This window comes from Balaenoptera acutorostrata, chromosome 17 (genome assembly GCF_949987535.1).
Source record: "Balaenoptera acutorostrata chromosome 17, mBalAcu1.1, whole genome shotgun sequence".
Lineage (NCBI taxonomy): Eukaryota > Metazoa > Chordata > Mammalia > Artiodactyla > Balaenopteridae > Balaenoptera > Balaenoptera acutorostrata.
Genome location: NC_080080.1, coordinates 34,069,802 through 34,097,123, shown reverse-complemented (window position 1 = coordinate 34,097,123; position 27,322 = coordinate 34,069,802). Strand labels below are relative to the sequence as shown.

At 37.7% G+C, this 27,322-nt stretch overlaps 1 protein-coding gene across 4 annotated transcripts in view; it reads left to right on the top strand.

Annotated features, from left to right (window-relative positions):
• The window catches only part of ATP6V1C1 (ATPase H+ transporting V1 subunit C1), a 40,898-nt gene extending 17,314 nt beyond the window's left edge, over positions 1–23,584 (top strand). For all 4 annotated transcript variants that reach the window (XM_007173388.3, XM_057532080.1, XM_028164299.2 and 1 more), the window contains 10 exons: positions 3,212–3,297; positions 5,888–5,982; positions 7,530–7,621; positions 8,800–8,898; positions 10,768–10,836; positions 15,047–15,139; positions 15,226–15,319; positions 17,295–17,392; positions 18,598–18,724; positions 20,457–23,584. In XM_007173388.3, coding sequence (XP_007173450.1) covers positions 3,212–3,297; positions 5,888–5,982; positions 7,530–7,621; positions 8,800–8,898; positions 10,768–10,836; positions 15,047–15,139; positions 15,226–15,319; positions 17,295–17,392; positions 18,598–18,724; positions 20,457–20,552 — 949 coding nt within the window. In that variant the 3' untranslated portion in view covers positions 20,553–23,584. The remainder of the gene's footprint in view (positions 1–3,211; positions 3,298–5,887; positions 5,983–7,529; positions 7,622–8,799; positions 8,899–10,767; positions 10,837–15,046; positions 15,140–15,225; positions 15,320–17,294; positions 17,393–18,597; positions 18,725–20,456) is intronic.
• Positions 23,585–27,322: the final 3,738 nt, after the last annotated feature.

Sequence of the window (27,322 nt, the reverse complement as noted above, 5' to 3'; positions counted from 1 at the left end):
CTCTCCAACTTAACTTTGTCTTTTTCAAGATTATTTTGGCTGTTTGGTTCCTTTCATTTCCATTTGAATTTTAGGAACACCATGTCAAATATCTGTTGAACGTCAGCTGGAATTTTAATGGGGATTGTGTAGAATCTGTAGATAATTTGAGCAGTATTGCCATCCTGACATATTAGGTCTTTGATTCATGAACATGGGCTGTTATGCCATTTATTTGAAGATTTATTTGGTGATGCTTTTGTCTTCAAAATTCAGTTACATTAGAAGATTTTTCTAGGCTACAGGTTTAGTCACTTGAAATTCAGTTACTGTGTATTTTAGCTGAAGATGGGTATGGGATCCTTAATAACTTTCTGAATTTTGATTAATTGACAGACTCAGTCTACAGTCCCTTTGACTCTTGACGTACAGAGCTTTCTAAATACTTAGGGCTTAGGTAAATAGGTATAATTCGTAAAAAACCAGAATTTTGGAGAATCTTAGAAATGTACATCTGATTAAAGCTTTAAGGGAACAGACCTGAATAGAGGGGAACTTATTCTCAAAATCTGTGCAGAAAGGTTTTCTTGTTTATGCTGTTATGCTTTTCTGAATTGATAGAACCACCATAATGCAGTACTCTGGTAGTAGAGGCTGAGGTGTTGCAGAGAGATCTTTTGACATAACAACATGTGGTAAGTAAATAAATAGACCTAAAGATGTACTCATGAGGCAAAAGGCCAGTTGGGGGCCAGTTTTACAGTAGATTATGCAAGAGATATTGAAAACGTCAGCTAAGGGCAGACACTAGGCAATAAAAATGGAAGAGAGAGAATGAAAGCAAAAGTAACAAACTGCTTTTAGGGTTAATAATTCCATGCATTCAGTAGAGCAAATGTGAAAATAATTTTTGATGATAGTCTCAGTTCTTACCATCAGTCAGTTTTTTGTCTCTTGGTTTCTTGATTATAGGTTTTTAATTAAGTAAACTTTTCATGGTCGCCCCCCCCCGAGGTGATTGTCCTTTCTGCTGTTCCACCAGCCTCATTGCAATGTTAGGTCATGACAACGAAGAGGACAGTGAGAAGGGAGGTTCCTGAGAATATAATTATTAACACTTACTTAGATCCTTATTAATCACCTCAGTAGCTCTCTAGATCTTTCTTTAAATCATCAGTGGGATGTCCTGAGTATAGTTTAAGGTTTGCGCACATTTTTTAGGGAAGTAAGTATTTAGGGCAAATGCAGTTCATTTGGTCAGAAGCATTGCAAGTTGCCTATGCAGTTTGTCAGCTATTCTTTTCTGCACTGTTACGCAATCTTGTCTCTTATCAGTCTTCCTGAAAGATATGAGGAATTTAAAAATCATATGGTTGTTAGACCTTGGTAGAATTGACAGATGCTAGCTTAATGACTGAGTGTTCCAGGTTTTAAAGTCTGAACATTGTGGTGGAGTAAATTATAGTTTATACTTTTTCAGTAATCTAATCATTAGAGCAGTTTGTTTGTTTTTTTTAAGGTCACCATGTGTCATGGATACTCCTCTAGAGATGCATAGGGAGATTGTCAAGGTCTGAGTTATGGGATGTTAAGTTGATAAATTTGACACCAGGCAGTTCTATACTCTGAACTATTTCTGTGGTAAACATGCACATTTTTTAAAAAAATTGAAGTATAGTTGATTTACAATGTTGTGAACATGCACATTTTTGAATGTTCATAGCAGATGGTTCTGTTTACAAGATGCTCGTCAACTTATATGGGAATAATGGTTTGTCTTCTTTGAAGGAATGGGTGAATTTTGGAGACACAGCCAAGTGTATGGACAAATCCCAAGTTAAACATGTTGAAGACTTACGGCTTACATCATTTTTTTCTGAATTTGTTCCACTTTCTTAGGTTTGAGGTCATTCTGCATAGGATTGTCATTCAAATTTTTCCTTCTGTTGCTTTTTTCTGGCCCTTATTGGTTCATGTTGCAGGAGTTTCTTAATTTGTCTTCCAGTTTACACTCCCTGCTGTTGAGCACAAAGTCATTGGAGAAATTGTCCCAAGTCCTGTTTTGACCATATTACACCTCTCCCTAAAGGCTGACATCAGAGGCAATCTACCTGCAGTCTGGCCCCAGCCGGCCGTCCTAGCACAAACTCCTTTCTCCTGAGCACGACACTCCCGGCAGTCTGGACCCCTCATCATTCGTTGCTTTTCTTATCTCTCTGGATCTTGACTCATATGATGCCCTGTGGCAAGAACATACATTCTTCCCACCTAATCAGCCTTTCAAAACCATTCCTGTCCTTCATTGCCCTGCTCCTGATCCATTATGCTTTTTTGATTACAGTAGCTGGAAGTGAATTCTTTTTCCTTTATGCGTTTCTGTCTGTAGCCTGGTCATCTCAGCTGGCGCTCATCACAGATGGCTTTGTATTTAGTCATCCGTCTTTTTTGGTATCTCTCCATTTTGATTGTAAGCAATGGGAAGCTAGATTTTTGTCTGGTATACTTTTGTATCCCACCCACGGCCCAGAGGCAGACAAGGAATGGGGGAAAGAAAGACTCCAGAGTCAAGACACCACGTTTTTAGTCACAGCTCTGCTGGGAACTGGTTTTGTGAGTTTTGGGGCTAAGTTACTTACTCTCTTTATACCTGGGGGTGTCTTTATTTATAAAGTGAAGGGATCGACAAGGTGATATGCAGGTGCCTCAGTAGTTTTGGCACCATGGTTTCCTCTTTAGCATTGTTTCTCTCAAATAGTAGATGCTCAATAAATAGTTAATGAATAAATAGTGTAGGACCGCATTCTTCATTGTTACCGTTGCTTGTATTCTATTGCCTGTGGGATCCCTTTTGTCCTAAGGGGAAGCACATAACTGGTGAATGAAAGCTCCTGCTTCCCCCTTTGTTTTTGCAGTGCAGTGAGATCTGTTGCCCAGTTTTTCAGCTTATTCTCGGTAGCTTTCCACTACTTTCTTTCCAGACTTGGTAAACATGTTGCATGTGGTCTTCTTAAAACTAGTTACTCAGTTGAGTTTGACATATATAATAAGATCTTGGTGCTTTTTGTCCTTAAAACATTATTTTAGAAGTTAGGACCCATTTGTTCTATATTATACAGATAGTGTAATTGGAACAAATAGAGTCAAATTTGTGTCTTTATGTAATGTGTTCATTGTATAGCATGGAATTTAGGTTGTTTTCCTGAAAGTGATTGTTGATTTTTTTTCTCCCAAGGGTGGTTAAGAAAGTGGCTCAGTATATGGCTGACGTACTGGAGGACAGTAAAGATAAAGTTCAGGAGAATCTGTTGGCCAACGGAGGTAAGCTAATGTTTCATGATTTGAAATTGATTTCTATAAAGTGAATGACTTAAAAAAGGTTTATAGGTAAGGATATTAAATGCAATAGAAAGCCATTAAAATAGAATGATTACTACTGAATTTGGTGATATTGCCAGTTACATTCTTTCCTCTGAAACACAACCTCTCATAAGACAATCCTACAATATATAATATAGTTTATGATATGGATCCTTCCAAAAGCAATATTATAAAGATTTACCTTAGTTCTTTCCAGAATCTATTTGTCAACTCCCATTAACAACTGTGTTTCCAAGTATGTCTCTCAGCATTGTTCCAGTTGAATACTTGTTTTCTCTAGCTTTTTGTGTTTAATAGCATCCAACTGCTAAAGCCTTAAAATAAAAATTAATTTTATTGCAGAGTAATGCCTCCTCCGTTCAGGTTTGAATGTGACATTTCTTTAGTACCCATAGAATAGTCTACCACCGACCTCTCTATAGCTAGAAACTAGTATTTACGTAGAGTTTGCTCTATGTAATAATGGCTTTATAAAGATGGTTTCAACCGCATTGTTGTCATTTGTATTTGCATTTGTTGTTTTCTCCTGAAATATCACTTTAGCACTTGCTTCATTTTCAATTAGGCTGATCTTTAGTGATATGTCATTATAATAAGAAACAACCCTTTCCTTTCTTTCTCTCCTATATTGCCTACTGTGATAAATAAAGGTCACTGATGTGACTTGGTTAAATTAACGTTTGTTAAGTAAAGCCCTGGGGTGTCATGGGTTGGTGAGCCACAAAGACCACAAAGGAAAGAGAAATAGAGAAGTTTATTACTCACAGGTCCTGGAGGAAGGGGGCAAGGCAGGGAGGTCAAGGCGGGGTGCCGGCAGAGAGAGAGCGGCAGGACCTGGGGCACATGCCTTTATTAGGGTCCGTGGGTGGAGTGCTTTGGGGTTCCCAAGCCAAGTCCAGGTTGGTCGATTCAAACCAAAAAGAAGGGTTTCGGTTAACTTTGAGGGGGTCTTATCTAAAGGGTACACTAGCAGGGGAGGCCCTGGGCAGCAGCACAGAGCGCTTATCATAGGCTCATATCAGGGAAATCATATCAGGAGCTTACATCTACTTGTGATTGCAGGCTGTTATCTAGTATAGCTTCTAGGCCCCTGTAGGCCACTTGGCCACACAGAAATGGATGCTGAGGCAGCAGTATGGAGATGTGGCTAAACTCTCAACAGTCACTGTATTTTAAATCCAGTGTCTCTCTAATCTCATTTCTTCTCCTTGCAAATAATAGATGCTCAGAAGTACTTAATCAGTAAAAAAAAAAAAAATTAATAATTTATTTTTGCTCTTTGCTAATAATAGCGATCCTGAGCTGCTTACTGTGTCTGTTAACGTGCGGCTGGGGCAGGACGAAAGTTAGGTGTGTTAACAACTTAGGTGCCTTCACTGGTCTCTAGGTACCTGATGAACTAGGGTGGTCAGTCTGCGAGGCCAAATGGGGGATGACAGTCTAGGGGGCATTGCATCCAAAACTGCTTTTGGAGATACCATCTATGTTGTTGACTCGCTGGTATTATGTAGGGAGAAGTTGAGGAGAGAAGATATTTTGGTATGAATTACTTTTGCCAGTTAACCATAATTGACATTTGGTTTCCCTGACCTTGATCCCATCAGACTTGAGGAGTAAAGTCATCTTGACTACCACACTTCCAGGGAATTAGTGGTTGAGTGTCTCTTTGGCTCTGCATTTCTTATTCTTGTCATTTGAAAGTGAAAAGGTCCATGTTTTGAAGATTACTGAAATATAGACTCCTAGAAACAGTCATCACAAGGTTTTAACAGACAAGTTCATTTTCAATTTGTTTGGGTAAGTTGCAAAGAAAGAACGTACTTTTGTCAAATTCTACTTATTGAGGAGACAGTTTGAAGTAATTTTTTGTTTTTAATATACTATTTTTTAAATTATTTTATTTTATTTATTTTTGGCTGTGTTGGGTCTTTGTTGCTGCGCGCAGGCCTTCTCTAGTTGAGGCGAGCGGAGGCTACTCTTCATTGCAGTGCATGGGCTTCTCATTGCTGTGGATTCTCTGGTTGCAGAGCACGGGCTCTAGGTGCGCGGGCTCAGTAGTTGTGACACGCGGGCTCTAGAGCACAGGCTCCGCGGCATGTGGGATCTTCCCGGACCAGGGCTCGAACCCGTGTCCCCTGCATTAGCAGGCGGATTCTTAACCACTGTGCCACCAGGGAATCCCCTAAAGTAGATTCTTAATCTTTTTGTGTCTCTTCCTTCTACATATGAGGCATATCATGGGTATGTACATATTCCATTTATTAAGTCATCAGATTAGAAAGGAATATTTTAATATATATTAAATTTTGAGTAAGGAGAAGAGATCCAGTCAGATTACAAGGTAAAAATTTTTATTAATCCATGTTACTTAATACAGTTCCACGTTTACTTAACCAGGACTCTTCACAAATGATGACATCTTTACTGATTTTCTTAATGCCAGTTTCAGCACTAAAACCTATTACTGTGTAGCAAACTATAAAAAATTCTATTGCTTCTCCTCAGTAATTAATTTCTTCCCTTATTTCAGTTGACTTGGTTACTTATATAACAAGGTTTCAATGGGACATGGCTAAATATCCAATCAAGCAGTCCCTGAAAAATATTTCTGAAATAATTGCCAAGGTAAGATAAAAAATGATACAGGTAGGACACATTGATTTATAGTGGCTTTATTTATTTTATAAGTATTTAGTTATTAAATACTTTTAGGTTTTGACAGGGCAGCTTAATTATATGTGACTTACTACAATTTTACTAAAAAAAAGTGTCAAAAAAGGATAACACTTTCATGTGTACATTATCCAAATTGTGTAGTTTATTTAGGTAGTTAAGTTAAATGTTGCATCAACAATGTTTGAATAAGAAAAGTAACTTTAAAATTTTATAGTTACTTATGTAAATTTGAAGCGTAATTGAAAGCACATAGAACAGGAAGTTGGAATAGATGAGAGATTTATGAATCATTCAGATGTATGATAATGGTCACTTAGTATGTTTATGTACAGTACTGATTCAGATTAAACTTTATGGGTTCTCTGACACCTTCCCTTCTGATGTTCAGTATTGATTCTCTACCCTGAAAAATTGCCTGTATTCTTGTACCACATGATTTTATGTACAGTTTCAGGGAGTCCACAGGTGTTAAAGCCTATCCATGAATTCACTGAATTAAGAACTCCTTTTGTGTTTCAAAGTCCTTGAGCTTGAGAGAAAAATGTAAAAGTCTTACCTGAAACTATAATGAGGCAGTAGACAAGGACCTATTAATTGTCTGACAACATTTCTGTGACCTGGCTAGGATGAAAAGTATGGTTTAAATCATCTGGACAGACTTCCTTGGCTCCCACTGGCTTTATTTGTACGTTGTGCTCTATGGTTAAATGTAAGTGAATAGCCTATCAAGGATTTTAACTCAAGTCATCATATAATTTAATGAAAATGAGTAGTCAGATAATATAAAGTGGTGCTCTTACTATGACTGAGCCTTGTTTTCTTTTGATCCTTATCAAGGATTTAGTCGTCTTCTTCCTGATACTATAATAGTTGAGGAAAGAGGCTCAGAGAGGTGAAGTAGTTTATCCCAGTGCTACACAGCTGATGATGGTAGAGCTGAGTTGAAATTAGTTCTTCAAATGTTAAATCTACTGCTTTGTGTTTTCTCCCTAAGTTGTTAGTAGTTTTAATCATCTTTTTGAAAAATCAGCTTGTGTAACATTTATAAATAAATTCAAACATAATTTTAATTTTATTGCAAAAATATTTTGTGGAAGAGTAGTGGTGTTGTGAACAGCAAAACTCTATGTGATTTAGTTCCTTTACAAATTAATCCTTGAGACTTGTGTTTTAAAGTCTTTTAATTAGTCATCTCTGTAACCAGTGGCCTAGATTCCATTTACATGGTTTAAGAAGTAATATAGTAACAATAATTAAAATACATGTAGACTAAAACATTATCTTTAATAGAAAAGATTATATGAAAATTACCATAGTTATTAAAAATGAAGTAGGTTTTTTTTTAATGACCTTTAAAGCCATGCTTTTAAAATAATAGAATATTTTTACATCAGGAACTAGTGGTGTTTTGTTTTTTAAAGTTTAAGCACAGCTACTTTGTATTAGTAGAGGCAGGTTTAGGAAAATTTTCCCTTTTTCTCTTTTTCTCTTTAAAGGGAGTGACTCAGATTGACAATGACCTGAAATCTCGAGCATCCGCATATAACAACCTGAAAGGGAATCTTCAGAATTTGGAACGAAAGAATGCGTAAGCATGTCAAGTATATGTAAATAATTAAAAATTGGGAGGAACTTCCCTGGAGGTCCAGTAGTTAAGACTCTGTGCTTCCACTGCAGGGGGTGCAGGTTCAATCCTGGTCAGGGAACTAAGATTCCGCATGCCTCATGGCACAGCCAAAAAAAAAAAGAATTGGGGAAGCACTCTAGCATACACTGAATGAACTATTGTTAGGGGTTAGTAAGTTCCACTTTGTGCTGTTTCTATAGTCAAAATGGTGTTTTTTTCACTTCATGGAGAAAAGCTCACTAATTCAGGCTAGTCAAAACAGATGTGAGGCTGATTTATTGTACTCGTTTCATACATAATACTTGTGAGTTGGGTCCTGGTTTATCCCTTTATCCATCTGGTTTTTCACTGAAAATTATCTAAAGTTAATTGTTTTAAATCAAATGATAGTTTAATTACATAGCAATTATCTGCTGCTTAAAAGAATTCTATAGAAGAATCCTTTTGTAATATAATACTCATTCTTTAATTTTTCTGTTTTCCAAGTTTTGATTTTTACATATTAGGTTTTCTTAAAATAGACCACTCTTGTTTTGGTTAATATCACTGTAGTATGACTACTACAAGTGTAGCTTTAAGCACTTAACTCTTCCAGTTATGCATTCATATCCCAGAGAGAAAGCTGGTTGGATACTGTCAGTGGTGCAAACAGGGCAAGTCATTTTCACTGTGAAATGTATTAGGAGACCAAATGAAGACTGTGTTAAAAGAGTTGATTATTCGGTTAACTAACCAAAATTGATACCCAGGGAGAGGGAGGAAAATCAAAGGTTGTGCTTAGATGATATGATTTCATAATTATGATGAGGTAGACTTTAATTGATACCTAATGAATAACACTTTCTCAGTTAAGATACTATATATGTAATCAAGAGAAGAGCTGAGTTATAATAATTAAAGCAAACACAAAGGGAGACACTAGAGGCAAATTCTGATAAAATGTTTACATTTCTTTGGGTTTGGATGTGGGAAATATTCAGCTAAATTTTGACTTCTTATAAAATAAAATGTTAACTCAGGCTAATCCCTCTCTTGAGATGTATATATAGTATATGTGATTATAATTAGCCTGCTGTTTCTTTACTTGTGTTCTGGAAGCACATAATTATCAGCCTAATGATTTTTTTCTTATTCCTCAGAGGAAGTTTGCTAACTAGAAGTCTAGCAGAAATTGTGAAGAAGGATGACTTTGTTCTTGACTCAGAGTATCTCGTCACATTACTGGTCGTGGTTCCCAAGTATGTCTTTTTTATTACAGAAGGTTTTTACCTGTTAAAAGACAAGAAAAATATTAGTGTCTGATATTGTAATTTGAAGTTTTCCATAAACCCAAGTGTAAAGGGAGTATCACCTTGTCATTTGTTCTGTCAACCAACATGTACTTATATGGCGCGTACAGTAGAATTTAGTTCATAACCTGGTAATAGAGCTGTCACTTATGAATTGATATTCCAGATCAAAATTTGCTTAGTAGAGTTGGCCCATTAAAAAATTAAATAATGCTAAATAATTGGACTTAAAAGAAATATTGTTCTTAGATTTTTCAAAACAGGGAGCTATTTGCTTTTCTGAAAAATATTTGATGATTGGTTAGGATGAATTAAGCCCTCTAAGAAGCAAAGGATGGATTAGATCAAAGCTTGGCATATTTTTTCTGCAAAGGGCCAGATAGTAAGTATTTTACCCTTTGCAAGGCATATGGTCTCTGATACAACTACTCAGTTCTGCCACTTCAACTTTGTGGTTGTAGCTGAAAGCAGTCACACACAGTGTGTACATGAATTGACGTGGCTCTGTGTCAGTAGAACTTTATTTACAAAGACAGGTGTACAGGTTATGGGCATAGTTTGCTGGGTTAGACCATCCTTTGAAATCTCCTGTAGGTTAGGCCTTCTGTTTTAATTAATATTTGGTAATCTTGGTAAAATGAAACCTTTGGAAGATTAGAACTGTGTGTGTGTGTGTGAGAGGGAGAGAGGGAGAGAGATGGAGAGGGAGAGAAGGAAAGAGACACTGTTAATGGTTTCCCTTCTGACTTACACTAAAATCTCACTATCAGGGAATCTTCGGGGGATCCAAACTGGGATGGGAGATTTGGGGACTCTTCAGAGCATTATTCATGAAATCTTTCTTTGCTGTGCTCTCCATTTTTGTCTGGTTAGGACACTGGGAATATTAGAAAATGATGCCTCCTGGAAAGGGGTGGGAAAGGACCTCCATTGAATTTCAGTGGCTGCAGTATTACCTGACTTCTGCTTTTCCCCCCTTACTGCAGAATACTAGAACACTGATTATTTCTAAAAAATTTCTGTGTCTTTGTGTTTTTCTACTATGCAGGAAAATAACCTTTGCCCAGATAAAAGATTTGTCTCATGCAACCTTTATTTAAAATTTGTGTTTAAGACCAGAAGTTTTCATAGTTTTCTGTGCACTGTACTTGAAACCTCGGATAGGACCTAGGATACATTGTATAATGGATTATTCACTATCCTGGCTATAGATACTACAATTCTTTATTTTGTACTGCATATATAATCATCTCTTGCCACACCCACAAAAGCCAGTGGTCTCTAGAGAAGGTTGTTGCACAGTGATCTGTGGCAGCTTGGTTTACTGTCACTTTGTTTACTCAGCACTTCCTGGTACTCTGTGCTTTTGGTAAATGTGGTTTTACCCAGCTCTTCATAATGGCCACTGAATAGAAATGTTAGTGATTCCAGCATGGCTTCTCTCTCTCCCTCTTTCTTCCCTTTTTTTCTTTTTTTAGTGAGGTAATAATGTATATCAACCCTGAAGTTGGAAAGTAATTTAGAATCTGTATTTTGCTTTGCTGCCTTTCCAAACTTAGTTCTAGAATGTGCCTCTTTTGCAATAGTTACTGGATGTAAGAGATGGTGAGCTGTATTTCCTGCTTTACCACTCGGTGTATTTGAAATTCATTCTCTGTAGAAAACTTGATTTTTTTGTTGTTGTTGTTAAATAGATTTGAGGTATACCTATTATAGTTGGATTTCCTATTTGTCTCATAATTTTTTCTCTTTCTGGGCTCGGCAGGAAGGTAGGACTTGTTTTTCTCTTCCAGTAACTTAATTGTACCTTTTCTGCAGGTTAAACCACAATGACTGGATTAAGCAGTATGAAACACTAGCTGAAATGGTGGTTCCAAGGTCTAGCAAGTAAGTAGTAGTCTTTGTAAAGCCTGTTTCTTTCGTAGAATTCCTTTGGTAGTTTGGATGTTGGAATAGGAGATATCTTTATCTTTCCTTTGTGGTAAATTTTACAGTTTTGGAGCCATCATTTTCACCTTAAAAATAAGTGAGTTATATTAACTCTAGCTACTGTAGACCTGGAAGGGCCTTTGTACAGTCTGATCAACCCACTCATGTTTATAGATGTAGAAGTTTGAGGCCACAGAGGTGATGTGGTTTGCCCAGAGTCACACATCTCATTAGTGACAGAGCTGTAACTAGAACCCAGATCTCTGGTGTGGTACTTTTTCTGCTGTGCTATCCTCTCAAAATTCTTCCTTCAATATTTATTGTATACCTACTGTATGTCTATATTTCCTCATTTATCTTGCAAAGGAAGTGTACCAAAATGACTACTAGGGTACTCTGTTGATCTGCAAATATTTACCATCACTTTCCAGTAAGCATAGATTCTACTGAATTTGTACTTTCCTTTAAAAAAAAACCCAAAACTTTTATTAAGCAATTTTAAACTTATGGATTAATATTCACTGTCTAATTTGATATGTGCAGCAATTCCATGAAATAGTTTTGGCAGTTATACTTTTTCTCATAGATGAAGAAATAAAAATGCAGAAGAGTTAAGTCATTGCCTAAAGCATATATGGCTGTGTAAGTGTGCAGTGGCAAAGTTAGGACTAAAACTCAGGTCTTTTAACTCCAAGTCCTGCACTCTTGACACTACATAGCATGTCATTTTTTCCTGCATTCTGCCATTCTACACAAGATACTCTTCAAGAAAATATTAAGTACAGTGTATATGCACCCCCAAAGAATTGTTTTGTATATACATATATATCCCTCAGCGTGTATATATATATATACCCTCAGCATGGTGAAAGAAAGGTCTAGGAGGTAGTAAAGAAGTGGTGTTAGTAAGGCCAGGCCCATGAAATATTTTCTTTTCCAGTTTCATTGTGTCATATGGGAGGTAGCTTAGTATAATGGAAAGAGTCCTGGACCCAGGGATCTGAGTTCTATTGCTGGTTCTGCTACCAACTTGCTATGTGACCTGCGGTAAGTCTTTTAACTTCTCTGGGCCTCATTTTCTTTGTAAAATGAGCATCGCACCTTCCCTGTACACATTATGAGGTTCTTTTAAGGCTTGATAAGATATATAAAATAGAAGGTAATATGATTATTGTAGTTTCACAGATGTTGATTTTTTGAGAATGAAACCACAAACCTGCGCTCATTGTGAATTTTTTTCCCATTTGGGGGGAATACTTTCCATTCACACTGGCCCTTCACATGGTAAACTGAAGATTGAGGTTGTGTCTTAATGCTGGTTTTCCTCCGAAGCTGTTTATCCTGACAGATGACGCCTTCTTAGACCTTTGTGCTCTGGAGACCGTAAAAGTCACAGAGGTTGTCTTTACGTTTGGGGGCAGGGAGAGGAGGAGAGTAAGGACCCAGTGCGCACACAGTGTCCTCCCACCCTGTGGTGTGTGAGCCTAGTCCAGGGGAGTGGCGTGTAGGCCCAGGTTTATTCGGAAAGAAGGGCTTTAGAAATATTGCTTCAGACTTAACATCTTTTGAAAAATCAGTTTAGTAGTTAAAAGGAAAAAAATTTCAGATGCCAACAGTTGAGTATAGGCAATACCTGTCCTCTGCATGACCCCTGAGCACTCACTGACCACCTGAGAGTCCCCAGCCCTTCCTCACTCAGTGAAAACATCTGTTCACCTATTTATCAGTCTAAAGACTTTTGGAATCATTGACTTGAAAAGTTATTTAAATTTAGTCATTGAGAATAATGCAGTAGCTCAGCCAGCACCTGAAGAGGATGCTTAGTTCACGTGGGGCAGACAGGTTTTAGTGGGTTAGTCTGGAATTTTGTACTTCTGTTTAGGAAAGATCTCTATGACTTGATGTTGGATTTTTCACTTATCATAATAACTAACATTTTTGAGTGATTACTATGTGCTGGTCATTGTTCTAAGTGCTTTATTTTAAAGTGAATTATAAGTAGTAATACTGTCACTTGTTGCTTTTTGGCACAAACCTGAGTGGTTACTCTTGGAAGCAGTGAAGATGAAAGTGGACTTTTGAGGAAGAAGAATAGATTGAAAACAACCATCTTTAAACCTGAAAGAAATAATTTCACCTAAAAAAACACACAAAATCTAACTATTTGCAAAATATTCTACATAAATCTTGAAAGATTGGACCATGTGAAATATTGCCATCATTGAGTGGTTAAGTGCAGGGATGTGTATAAATGCCAAGTCAGAGTTAAAGGCCAAAGAAGCTGAGAGGCTGAGCTGCTGTTCTGCTTCTTTCTGTTGGAAAAACTGTTCAGAAAGAGGTGATTTTCACTTGTACTTTCAGAATTACCACTTAGCTTTTTGTCTGCCTACTTTTGCTTGTTAAGATAATCTGGTTGGGTTACGTCACTGGTTGACTTCGGCTTTTTCTCTGTTGTTGGAAAAACAGCACCACAAACTCATTGGTGCTTCACAGACGCTTTTGTTCAGGGAGCTGGAGTTCCAGATGAACCAGAGGATCCTAGCGAGGAAGGCCTAGAAAAAAACGACACTAGCCATTGTTCAAAGAAAAGTTTCTTTTGTGTTTTGGAGCAGGGGTTGCAAAGATAACTTTTATGAAGAAAAGCAGGAAAGATGTCTTGGCAATGAAGTGGGTAGGTTGACTGGGGAGCAGAGCAGATGGCAGGACTGAGTCTTAGGAGAGAGGTAAGAAGTCAGAAGCAGCAGGAAGAGCTAGTAAGCTCCAGAAGCACTGCCACTCGCATGGGAGACTGAAAATGCCGTGAGGCAGCCGGAAAGCATTGACTTTCAGTTTCCTCTCGGCCTGGTTGCGGGTGTGAGGAGGTAGCGTTACTGTTTCTACACAGCAGTAGAACTAAATGAAGAGAGAGAGTTTGGAGACCCAGCCTGCAGCTCACAGACTGTCATCTCCACTTGATTTCTGTAGCTGTTCCCTTGGTCTCACCCTCAACCTCTAGAGAGGCTTTACGTCTGGAATCTTAAACTGTAACCCAACTCTTGAACCTGAGCCTTCTTTCCATCTTTTTCACTGTCACGGAACCTGCTGTTTGACATTGTCCACATCTCTGGTCCCCACCCCTTTGTTTGCATGGACCTTCAAAACAGCAAAGTACTAAAGTTAAAAAGATCAATTAAGGTTAAGATAAGTTTAAAAGATGAATATGATAGTGGTGGAATATTGTTAGGATCTGAGATAGCCTGTCAAGTTGGATTTGGCTTTGTTGTGTTTTTTTTTTAACAAATTTATTTATTTATTTTTGGCTGCGTTGGGTCTTCGTTGCTGCGTGTGGGCTTTCTCTAGTTGCAGCGAACGGGGGCTACTCTTCGTTGCGGTGCGTGGGCTTCTCACTCTTGTTGCGGAGCACGGGCTCTAGGCGTGCAGGCTCAGTAGTTGTGGCGCACAGGCTTAGTTGCTCTGCGGCATGTGGGATCTTCCTGGACCAGGGATCAAACCCATGTCCCCTGCATTGGCAGGTTGATTCTTAACCACTGGGCCACCAGAGAAGTCTCTTGGCTTTGTTTTGATCCCAATCAGTTTGCACATTACTGAGTCAATTCTGGCAAACCTGAGGATCATTAAAGGTTTTTTATCGAGTTCTGTCCACTTTGTAGCTACCTTGCTTTAGATCTGATGGGCACTGGGAACAAGAATGCAGGATAATAGTTTTGAGAGGGCACAAGTTAAAAGGGGTGGGCCAGGACTCATGGGTCAGGGCTGGACTGGAGAGAGGAAGAGAGAATTCAGTCACCAGAAGAGAAGAGGGTGTTTAGCAAGGAAGTAAAGAGAGTCTGGAAACCAGCCAGGTGCTGGACAATTTTTCCTCGGCTGGCCTAGTGCTGATACAGATTGAAAAGCATGATTCTTGAGTTTGGATGCTTTACTTGATTTAATGTTTAATTTTGTTGGTTAGGAAGAAATGCACTAGGGGGCTGTTAAGGCATCGTAAATGAAAACATCATAAACACTGAGTGTCTTCAGTGTTGAGGCAGTACAGATGAAAAGCACTGAAGTGGTTTGGGAAGGGCTGCCATACCCTCCTCTTCCTCCCCCTGTTTCTGAATTCTGCCAACAATATGCACGTGAGCAATAAATATAAAGCTTTAAATGGACTTGGTCTTTCTTTCTCTAGTGTTCTCTCAGAGGACCAAGACAGTTACCTGTGTAATGTCACCTTGTTTAGGAAGGCAGTTGATGACTTCAGACACAAAGCCAGGGAAAACAAGTAAGATTATTATTTTTTATTTTTTAATTTGTTAGATCACCTATACATGGTGTGGACAATTTTGGTTTTTCCCCCCCCCAATTTAGATTCATCGTTCGTGACTTCCAGTATAATGAAGAGGAGATGAAAGCAGACAAAGAAGAAATGAACAGGCTTTCTACCGACAAGAAAAAGCAATTTGTATGCGTTTCTTAATACTTAGTATTATCAGTGTTAAGCAGAAGAAAAAGTGGTACTCCTTTTCTTTAATTTAAAAGAAAACAAAACTTTTCTGATTTTGCTTTTAAGACATTTGATTCTAGCTTTTTTTTCTACTAAATAATCAAAATAAGTTTTCTCTAAGCAAACTGAGATCTGTGAATCCTTATCTTAAAATATATTATCTTAAAATTAATACCCCTAAGTCCATATCAGAAATTAATTTTAAATGCAGTGTTTTGATTAATACCCATATAGTGAGGGGTTATTTTAGTTAAGTAGTAGTTCTCTCTCTTCAGTAAGAAATTTCATTTTTTGAGGCAGATTTTTTTAATGCTGCATGCAGTCTTTTATTGGAGGAATTTGTATTTAAACCATTGGTGAGTTAGTATGTTCTAGGCACAATGGAGAACAGGGATGGAATTGTGAGTGAAAGATGGTGTTGACTTTCTTGCCATCTCAAGTGCAGGATTATTGTGAAGACTGAAGCTTGTATGGAAGGGGAAACATGATGAGTGAAAATGTATTTCTCTTGTAATGCAAGAGGAAATAAAAGCACATTCCATTTAAAATTATTTCCAAGTACTTTATAAGCCATTGCATCTCAGTTGGGAGAAAACTAACCCTAACCAAGTAATGTCGAATAAAACCAACTTGTTAGGGAGGTCCAGATCCCTTTTAAAGAACAGATAATTTTTTTAAAAAAAATTTTATTTATTTATTATTTATGGCTGTGTTGGGTCTTCGTTTCTGTGCAAGGGCTTTCTCTAGTTGTGGCAAGTGGGGGCCACTCTTCATCGCGGTGCACGGGCCTCTCATTATCGCGACCTCTCTTGTTGCGGAGCACAGGCTCCAGACGCGCAGGCTCAGTAATTGTGGCTCACGGGCCTAGTTGCTCCGCGGCATGTGGGATCTTCCCAAACCAGGGCTCGAACCCGTGTCCCCTGCATTGGCAGGCAGATTCTCAACCACTGCGCCACCAGGGAAGCCCAAGAACAGATAATTTTAACCAAAGACTTTCACCTCGTTGTATTATCCTTTTTGTGTAAATTGATTGTTACATCCAAATGAGCCTAATAATGTTACCTAAATATTAGCTGAACTGATCATGTGTGTCTTTTAAGTATGGAGAGGTGGTAATAAGTTATTTGTAATTTGTTTCTTTAAAGAAGTGTTTTTATTTAGAAGTACTGAATAACTAAATTCAGAAAGAATTTATACTACATAATAGAACCATTAAAAATTTAGAACATGATGAACAGCTTTTAGGGATCTAGATCAACCCCCTGATTTTACAGATGAGAAAACTAACACCTAGGGATATTAAATGACTTACTACATAGCTATTTTTCGTTATTTCTGAGAAGTTGTGTGTAATTGAATTCTATTTTAAATGTATAAAATGTTTAAGAGTATTGGATAGTAAATTTAGATTTTTATATTTTGGTTTTCAAACCTGTAGAAGGACACTTCTATATTCTGTGTCACTTTAAATGACTTTCATTAAAACATAGGCCTTTTTGGGATTTCCCTGGTGCTCCAGTGATTAGGACTCTGCACTTCCACTGCAAGGGGCGTGGGTTCGATCCCTGGTCGGTGAACTAAGATCCCACAAGCCACGTGGTGTGGCCAAAAAAAAAAAAAAAAAATATATATATATATATATATATATATATATATATATACCTTTTTCTGTGTAGTGAATAGATTCAATGGATTTTTGTATCTACTTAGGTTACAGAGTAGTGGCTTAATCTTTTCATCTAATTTAAGGTAAAGTATCCAAGATAATGAGAATAATGAAACATTTTTAAAGTGAATTATAATGTGATTTAATGCTCTTAAAGATTCTTACTGGATAGTTGCTCCTTTAAAAATACTTGATTTATCTAATTTCTAACTGCCATTTTCAGGACCAAATTTGTGGTGATTTTTTTTTTTTTCTTTCTTTCTCTAGGGACCACTTGTACGGTGGCTGAAAGTGAATTTCAGTGAGGCGTTTATTGCATGGATTCATGTAAAAGCGTTGAGGGTTTTTGTTGAGTCTGTTTTGAGGTAAAGGAAGTTAATTGAGAAACTTCAACTAAAGAATTTATAGATCCCTTTACATTGGACCTCTTTATTAAAACACACAGTCTACTAATAGGAAATTGATTTGGAGAAACCAAAGGGCCAATCGTGAGGGAGAGATTGTCAGTGTCATACTGCTTATTATGTGCACGTTGGTCTTGTCCCTTAATACTGGGTTTGAAGAAAGAGATCACGCTGCTGTGCTCTCTGATTCTTTTCTTATTATGTACTTAAGTTAAATGTAGATTATGAAATATTAGCCAGTGTTTGTTTAAAAGAAGATCATTCAAATATTTTACATGTAGTTTGGTACGCAGTATACCTAACGATGCCTTATTTGAAGTCCTCATTTCAATTAACCTAAAATATTTTTTTATTTTGAGGTACTTAAAATCTCAGTCATCTTGTGATCCTCTGTACATGTTGCTCATATTAGAAATATTTCAAAATGCTTATCTGCAGTCATGCTCACTATTTGTAAATTTCTTAGAATTTTCATAGTAGATGTGGGTAGTAATCTCATGTTGTTTATTATCATGAAAGCCCTCCATGTTCTTGGGTTCCGAATCCATGGATTCAACCAACCGTGGATTGAAAATATTCGAAAAAGAAACTCCAGAAAGTTCCAAAAGGCAAAACTTGAATTTACTGAGCACTAGCAACGATTTACATAGCATTTGCATTTTACTTACAACTAATTACATAGCATTTACATTGTATTATAAGTAATCGAAAGATGATTTTAAAGTATACTGAAGGATATGTGTAGGTTATATGCAAATACTACACCATTTTATATAAGGGACTTGAGCATCCGTGGATTTTGGTATCCACAGAGGCCCTGGAGCCAATTCCCTGCAGATACCTAGAGACACTGTACTAAGTTTACATATTACCACTGTCTGCTGAGGGTATTCATAGATTACCTTAAAAATTGAAGAGTAATTAAAAGTAATTCCTAGTAGACAGTTGGCTCTCATCCTAAAGAAAGATTTCTAATGGACATTGAGGACCAGGGAAGGTTTGAGTTTCTGTGTATATTAGCTGAACTTGTAAACATGGTCATTAAAGTGAGGTACCCTTTCCCCATTAACTGTGATTAAAGAAGAGTATGAGAGTATTTGCTTTAAAAAGAAAATCTCTGCATATGTTTGCTTGTGTTACATCCTGTATTTCTGCTTATTTATAAGGTATGGCTTGCCAGTGAACTTCCAAGCAATGCTCCTTCAGCCCAATAAGAAAACAATGAAGAAACTAAGAGAAGTATTATATGAATTGTATAAACATCTAGATAGCAGTGCAGCAGCTATTATTGATGTAAGTATTTATTAGACAGCCTGGTAGAAGAGGAACTGGATGAATTTCAGAAAAAATTATTGGAAGCAGATAAGATGTTATTTAACCTTTTGAAAGTTGCTTTAAGAGTCTCAATTTGTTAGTAATTAATTTACCTGATAGCTTAGCAAATAATTTACCTTGTTTACCCCATTTTACTAGTTGCTTCTTGGTATTTCTAAAAGCCAGTTATCTTGCTGTAGATCTGATGTTTATAGCTGCAGAAATACACACACAACCAGTGATACTAGTTATTTACAAAAGTTATAAATTACAGAGAGCAAGAAAATAAGTAGTTATTGTAACTTTATTTGGTAGAAGTAGTGGAGTCATTAGATGAGCATTTTAAAGGGAACTATCATTTCTCTAAAATGGTATGTGTTTATGTGTTCTTTTTAAACAGAAAGATACAAACAGTATGTGTGCTTTTCGTTGTTGCTGTTGTTTAAAATTGTAATAGGCTTTTATGTTTTTGATTTCAAATATCTTGCTGATTTTTTTCCTCTTTAGTTTAGGATGGCAGTATTTCACATGTGCATTAGTTAGAACCCATGAAAAAAATCAGGGTTTTTTGATAGAAGAAAATGCAGGAAATGACTCTACATTTTGTAGAGTTGATAATATGTGAAGTCTAACTGTTTGATACATAATTTCCTACCAGTAAATTCTTATAACATGCATATGTAATAAGTGGTTTCTGTAAAAATCACACTTGGTTTATTTTTATCCAGCATTTTATAAGCCATGTGTCTCCTAAACTCAATACACCAAGCCTGAGATTAAAGAAGTAATTTTGTATAGTATGCATAAAAAAGGATGGTGGGGTGACGGTTAAACACACACAGGCTTTGAGGGCAGAGAGTGCTTCAATCTGGCTTTACTACTCACTCTGTTTCCTAGGGCAAGTCAGCCTTTATTTATTTATTTATTTTTAAAGATTAATTTATTATTTATTTATTTTTTAAAATTTATTTTTGGCCGCGTCAGGTCTTAGTTGTGGCATGCGGGATCTTCTTTGAGGCATGTAGGATCTTTCCTTGCAGCGCGTGGATTTTCTCTTCTCTAGTTGTGGCGCGAAGGCTCCAGGGCCCGTGAGCTCAGTAGTTGTGACACGTGGGCTTAGTTGCTCCGTGGCATGTGGATCTTAGTTCCCTGACCAAGGATCGAACCCGCATCCTCTGCATTGTAAGGTGGATTCTTTACCACTGGACCACCAGGGAGGTCTCAAGTCAGCCTTTCAGAGATTGTTTTCTCATTTGCAAAATGGAGTTAGCAATGCCAAACTCAGATTAAATTAGCAAAAATGTATAAACTTAGCCCAGAGTAGATGTTCATTAAGAAGGTACAGGCATACCTTGTTGTGCTGTGCTTCACTTTATTGAACTTTGCAGATACTGCCCTTTTCAATTTACAGATTGAAGGTTTGTGGCAACCCTGCGTTGTCAGATGATGGTTTGCATTTTTTAGCAATAAAGTATTTTTGAATTAAGGTGTATGTACATTGTTTTTCAAGACATAATGCTGTTGCACACTTAATAGACTGTAGTATAGTGTAAACATAACTTTTATATGCACTGGGAAACCACTTGCTTTACTGTGGTGGTCTGGAACAGAACCTGCAGTATCTCCAAGGTATGCCTACGAATGGTAATACTTTTTTTCTTGTTTTATTTCTTTAAGTACTTAGTTGAATAATCATCTGATTTTTCAATAGGCTCCTATGGATATTCCAGGCTTAAACCTGAGTCAACAGGAGTATTACCCCTATGTGTACTACAAGATCGATTGCAACTTGCTGGAATTCAAGTAAAATGAGCCCCCCAGATAGCCCTGCCCTCGTGTCGGTGTCGGTGTTTGCTAACAGACATAGATTGTAGTTTGGCTGTACTTTTAACTCTCTCTTACCCCTTGCTTGCTTCTCACCCCCTTTCCTAGTCGTGTTCTCTCGTAGTGGTCCATTTGTCAACATTTTGTTTTTAAAAGGAAACTATATGTCTTGTTTCTTTTTATTGATCAGGTCTGTAAATGTGTGCTAAAAAAAAAAAATCAGAGTTTATTTATAAACAGAATAGTTTATTTAAAAAGAAGGTCTTACTTCATCGATATTGTGGTATGCATTAATTCCATTTGTTACTGTTGTGACAGAAGCCTTGTGTACAAGGGAATGGTGTAAACAGTTATACCATTTTGTTCACTGTATTTAGTAGACCTAATTGTTTAATAGTTATTGAATCATGATGTAAAGAAATGTGACAATATTCAGGTATGTGCTTTCTGAATGTTTCAAATTACAATCTGTGAGCACTATTGACACCCACAGGAGAGAATAAAATTACCTGTGCAAAGGTGGATTGTGGTGTGTGTAACCTCCAAAGATTACGGTTCAAGTTTGAAGATTATTTTTGAACACGTGATGGGTATTTACATTTGGACACTAGACTTTCAGGTCTCTCAATTAGGAGGTAGGGCCAATTTTTGAATAAAGTGTAGTAGAACTCTGCAGTTTTAGTCATTTGTTTTGTCTAAGTATTTTACATGTTTCCTTTTTAAGACTGTTAATTTTGCCTTCATCTTGACATTGATGTCATTTCTGATGTAGTCTGAAAAGAGACATTGCTAACCTTACAAATCTCTGAAATGAGACTTAGGTTAGCATCCTGAGTGAGCTTTTAAAAGAGGATTTTGTGGCAGTGCTCCCCTTCCTGTGCCCTCACAGGCTTGTAAATGGGAGAAATAAATTTACATTTTAAGGGCATTTCTAAACTACCGTATTCCATCTAGAAAATTAGCCTTTCAAATCCGTTTTATTTCAAAATTGTATACTGTTATGTCAAAAGTAATTGTTAACTTCAAACAAATCCCGACTTCTATGAAGTAAAACATGAGAGACGAGCCCTCTTACCCCCTAAGTTTCTTCTTCGCAAGGAAGTTACATAGTTTTTCGGACCTTTTCCTGTATCTCTACAACATATATATCCACACACAGTTTATTTTTAAATAAAAATAGGATCATATCGCACATATTCTGTCACTTGCTTTTTTTGCTTACTGGTATAGCCAGGGTGTCTTGTCAATGTGTCTAGAGCTACCTCATTCTTTTAACTGGCTACAGTGGTTTTCTATCATGTATTTGTGTCACAGTGTAGCTAACTGGATGGATATTCACTTTGTTTTTGGTTTTGCTCTTACAGGCACTGAAGCGGTAAACATCCTTGTATACATATCTTTGTGTATTTGTAGTAGTATTTCTGTAAGAAAGATCCTGGAAGTAGGGTTGGTAGGTCATAGGGTATATATATTTAAAGTTTTGACATAACTGCCAAGTTATCGTCAGAATTCTCAGTTCAAGACATGATTGGAATGCAGTTTTATTTTCAATTTTTCTTTGGATAAGAGGAAGCTGAAAAATTTTGGTTTTGATGTCAACAAATTCTGGTTCTGTCTTCTTTTGCAAGTGTTCTTTGAGTCTTAGTGTTTGTAAAACGGGTATAATCTCTATCATGGGGGGATGTGTTTTGATGATTAAAAGATTGTTAGGCCCACACGATGACTTGAAGGCTTTTCTTAGACTTTAGTATTATTGTGATAGGAGTAGGTGGGGATTGTGTCAGGTTTAAAATTCCAGCATATGTTTGGAACTATGGGACTTTGATTATCATTTCTCCCTGGGATGCAGAGCAGCTGCATGAGTAGCTCTGCAGCCAGACCCCAGCTCTGCTACCAGTTAGCCCTGTGGTCTCAGCGCTCGCGCCCTCCTTGGTAGAATGGGGTAGCTAGAGTGCCCACCTCCTAGTCTGTCGGGTTGAGTATCCAGCGGCCCATCCAGTGCTTGGAGTGGTGCCCGAGGAGAGCTTGATTCATGGGCGGACAGTCCTAGAGGAGGGCCAGTAGCTCCTTTTCCACCTGTGTTTAACCTGGGAATTTCAAGGTGTGAGTCATTGTGGAGTCTGAAGGTTAGAAAGAAGTAGTGATGTGTGTGTGTGGGGGGGTGGGGTGGGGTAAGGAATACAGTCTGTGTCTGTAGCGCAACGTTAAAGCAGTTTGAGAGTCTCTGAGCTGCAGTCCGTGTTGATGGCAGCTATCATTTCTGGGAGGGCCTGCTCCCGTTGCTTGCTGTGCTTTGTTTGCTCTGGCGTCTGCTGGTTCTCCTCTAGGATGGAGCTCAGGTAACTCTGAGAGTCATTGAACATTTATCGAGTGTCTGACAGAGACCCTTCTCCTGGTGCTCTCACCCACATTACCTCCTCCCTTCCCCATGGTGTTGGTGCTGGGAGGACCCGCAGTCCCCGTGGTACCAGGAGAGGCTTAGGGTCAAAGAAGTTTAAGTGATTTCTTCATTAAAACTCACAAATTTTGAGTTGGAGTCAGAATTTGAACCTAAGATTTCCGATTGCTGGGCTCTTTCCTTCCTGTCGTGCCTCCCATCTTTACTAGGCGCTGAACAAGTGAGGCAAACACGTTCCTTAACCTTAGTCCAAGACAGACAGTGATGTAGAAAAGGCAGGGGGTGTGGGTCATCAGATACCGAATCGTGTCAGTGTTTGGCCCAGAACATTTTGTCAGTGAGCGGTGACGACGTCCCCAGGTATTCCGTGCTAGTTTCTGTAGACTACGTTATTCGACCTGGAAGATTTCCCTGCATGCTGGAGCTGCTCTTAAACAGGCGCTGTGTGTTCTGGGTAGAGCACACTCTGTACAGCTTGTTGAATGAGCACGTATCAAGTAGTACCTTTAAAGTAATGCTCTGTATGTAACAAACACTCGGCAGATGTGAACTTTTTCTTGCTTTCACTTTAAAATTAAATAGTCCCAAGTGTTGGAAATAAAAGAAGTTGATCGAGATATGAGCTTATTCTCCTTCATTCTTGGCTGCCTCTTTAAAAAAAAAAAAAAAAAAGGTGAAATTAAGGTAACATGCACAAGGTTAAAAACCATATACACAAATATTATGAAGCAGCTTATAATGAAAACCTTGCTGACCTTTAGAAAAAAAATGTGGTTATTGTTTCCTGTTAACATCAGTAAGAGATGGTTTGTCCTAGAAAGTCTGTAATAGTATTATGTTCTAGAGGAAACGTGTTGAAAACTTTGCTAATTTAGTTCTTGTCTCTAAATTGAAGTTCACCCATTTCTGTAATATAAACTTATTTATGGTCTTTATTTTTCTAGCATAAATAGCTTTAGATTAATATATGAATGTAGTTCTAGCTTTTTTTTAAAGTAATATGACACATCAGAACTATTTTATTTACTGGCGGATTATCCTTATAATATTCTTAGATCCGAGCCCAATGACTTGTGAGAGAAATAGGAAACAGAATAAAACCATGGAAGTGATTAGCAGTAGAGAATACCCCCTGGGATTGTTTAGCTAGAGAAGAAAATGAAACTGAGGAGAAACAGGACAACACGCTTCATACCAAGAATGGTCAAAATAATGGAAGAAGAAAAAAGTTTACAAGTCCTGTTTGTGTTTGCTTGAAGCAAAAGGCAGTCAGCAAACACAAACAGGACATTTCCTGACAGTTGCTCATTATTGAAATTGAGTATATCCACAGTAGTTCTTTACTTGCAGAATTTAAGAAAAATGCAAATTCATTGCTAAACTGTATAGAGCTGTGGTTTACATTCTCGAGTACATCTGAGGAATACTCTATAAGGACAAACACCCAGGAGGCTCAGATGCTAGTGTCAGCCAATTGCAATCTGAGACTGCCTTTTAAAGATCCTTCTTCCTACCTCCCGCCCCCATATGGGGTTGTTGACTTAGAATTTGTGAGCATCTTATTCAGGTCTTATTCAGATAGTGATTTTTCTCTATTTCACACGGACCACACTTAATAGGATCATCATGGATAAGTCACTTTTTCCTACCCTGTCACCCAAAGAAGCATCCTACATCATTGATCAGTAGAACCAGAAAGTTCTGCCTTGGCTGGAACCGACCAATGTAGGTGTCCTTTACCCCTGCAAGGCCACAAAGTATCAAGTTGAAATTTGCAAAAACCATCTAAAATGATCAAAGTCACATTTTTATCTTTTAATTGAAAACCCACTTTGGGTGTGATTTATCACTGCCTATAAAGTGTAAAAGCACAACCATAACACGGAGTTTTTTTTTCTTCAGGTTTTTATTATCTGTTTTATGCATATTAGTGTATACATGTCAATCCCAATCTCCCAGTTCATCCCACCACCACCCCCCTCCCCCCGCTTTCCCCCCTTGGTGTCCATACGTTTGTTCTCTACATCTGTGTCTCTATTTCTGCCTTGCAAACAGATTAATCTGTACCGTTTTTCTAGATTCCACATATATGCGTTAATATATGGTATTTGTTTTTCTGTTTCTGACTTACTTCACTCTGTATAACAGTCTCTAGGTCTATCCACGTCTCTACAAATGACCCAATTTTGTTCCTTTTTATGGCTGAGTAATATTCCATTGTATATATGGACCACATCTTCTTTATCCATTCATCTGTTGATGGGCATTTAGGTTGCTTCCATGACCCGGCTATTGTAAATAGTGCTGCAATGAACATTGGGGTGCATGTGTCTTTTGGAATTATGATTTTTCTCAGGGTATATGCCCAGTAGTGGGATTGCTGAGTCATATGGTAATTCTATTTTTAGTTTTTTAAAGAACCTCCATACTGTTCTCCATAGTGGCTGTATCAATTTACCTTCCCACCAACAGTTCAAGAGGGGTCCCTTTTCTTCACACCCTCTCCAGCATTTATTGTTTGTAGATTTTCTGATGATGGCCATTCTGACTGGTGTGAGGTGATACCTCACTGTAGTTTTGATTTTCATTTCTCTAATAATTGGTGATGTTGAGCAGCTTTTCATGTGCCTCTTGGCCATCTGTATGTCTTCTTTGGAGAAATGTCTATTTAGGTCTTGTGCCCATTTTTTGATTGGGTTGTTTCTTTTTTTGATATTGAGCTGCATGAGCTGTTTATATATTTTGGAGATTAATCCTTTGTCCAACACAGAGTTTTAAAGAATGGTTTGTATGAGGAAACAACAGAAAAAGGATATGAATATAAAAGTGGAAAATAAGTTGGATGCGGCAAAGATTATTGTTGATGTTAGACCAAAAGAGGAATAAACTGTATGTACAACACTGCCTTGAACTTGAAAGTAGGGTTTTTTTTAAAACTAGAGGATAAACAGAAACTCCAGAATGTCAAATCCAAAGAGCAGTTCTCATGACACTATTTCCTAGGTGTGTGGATGACCCCTTTGGATAGTTCTGTGATAAATCATTCTTAATTATCTTTTTCACAAACACAACTTGCCAGATTTTACAGTTAACTATTGGCATACATATTTGGGCTGATTCTCAGAGTAATTACAGGTCAGTACAGGTTTTAATGTGTTATTAGAAATGTAAAGTAACTTGTTTTTTAAAATAAAAATTGTGACCACACGGGTACTTTCTTTTACCACAAGAGGGCACTCTGGTGCCTTTGAAAAGCAAACAGTTTCTTCCCCTCACTCCACCCATGGTTGGTTATGAAATATACAATTTAGAGAAGCCTATTGTGATTTGTAATATTTTGTTACAAGTCTTTATTAATATAAAGTTCTCAGAAAATGTTAGATGACTCATATATTCATTTTGTGACTTAATCCAGCCTCGTGTGTGCACGTGTGTGTGTGTGTGTAGAACCCAAACACCTTTCAGGTGACTGTTGCCAGTCAGTGACAAAGTTTTCACCAAAAATAAAATGAAAAAAATAAGTATGTCTGTCTATGTGTGCATGTATAATCACTTATCTAGCAAATAATTATTGAACACACACTATGTTCACATAGTGAACTATGAACCAGGCATTGTTTTAGGTACAGGCGATATGATGCTGGGCAGTAAAAAGGCACGATGTGTGCCGTGATGGGCCTTACAGGCTAGTAATCTGGTGGCAGCCTTACTTGACAAAATGTTAACTTGGCAGCCCCTAATGAGAAAAAGTATTTTACTGATCTGTCACATCCAAAGTCAGAAAACATACTTAAGGATATCTGTCCAGAAAAGTCAACCTATAATATCAGTCAGTGGGCACAGAATAGACCCATGTTTTTTTCAGATCTGACCACATGGCTGGTCTGGCTCAGCACCGTCTGAGAGATTTTTCTATGGTGATGGATATTCTGTATCTCTGCCACCCAGTGTAGCCTCTGCCACATGTAGCCATAGATCACTTGAAATGTGGCTGGTGTGAGTAAGGGATTGCATTTTTAATCTTACTTAACATTGATTAATGTGGATGGCTACAGGTGGCTAGCGGTTACCACACTGGACAGTGCGGGTCTGGTTGGACACATCGCAGTAATGAACTGTTCTGCCCTTGAGTTTCCAGTATGCCGCATATCCTTTGGCTCTCTTTGTTTCTTAACTGGCAGAGCCAGCCTAGCTTCTTTTCACTTTGATTGCCAGATTTAATTTCCCAGGAGAGGAAAGGATTGCTTTCTCAATCATTGTTGATGGGCCTCAGATTGCTGCACAGACAGCTTTCTCTTTGATCACAAAAGACAACTACATATACTTTGTGCCTTTATGTGCACGAGGGTAAACCA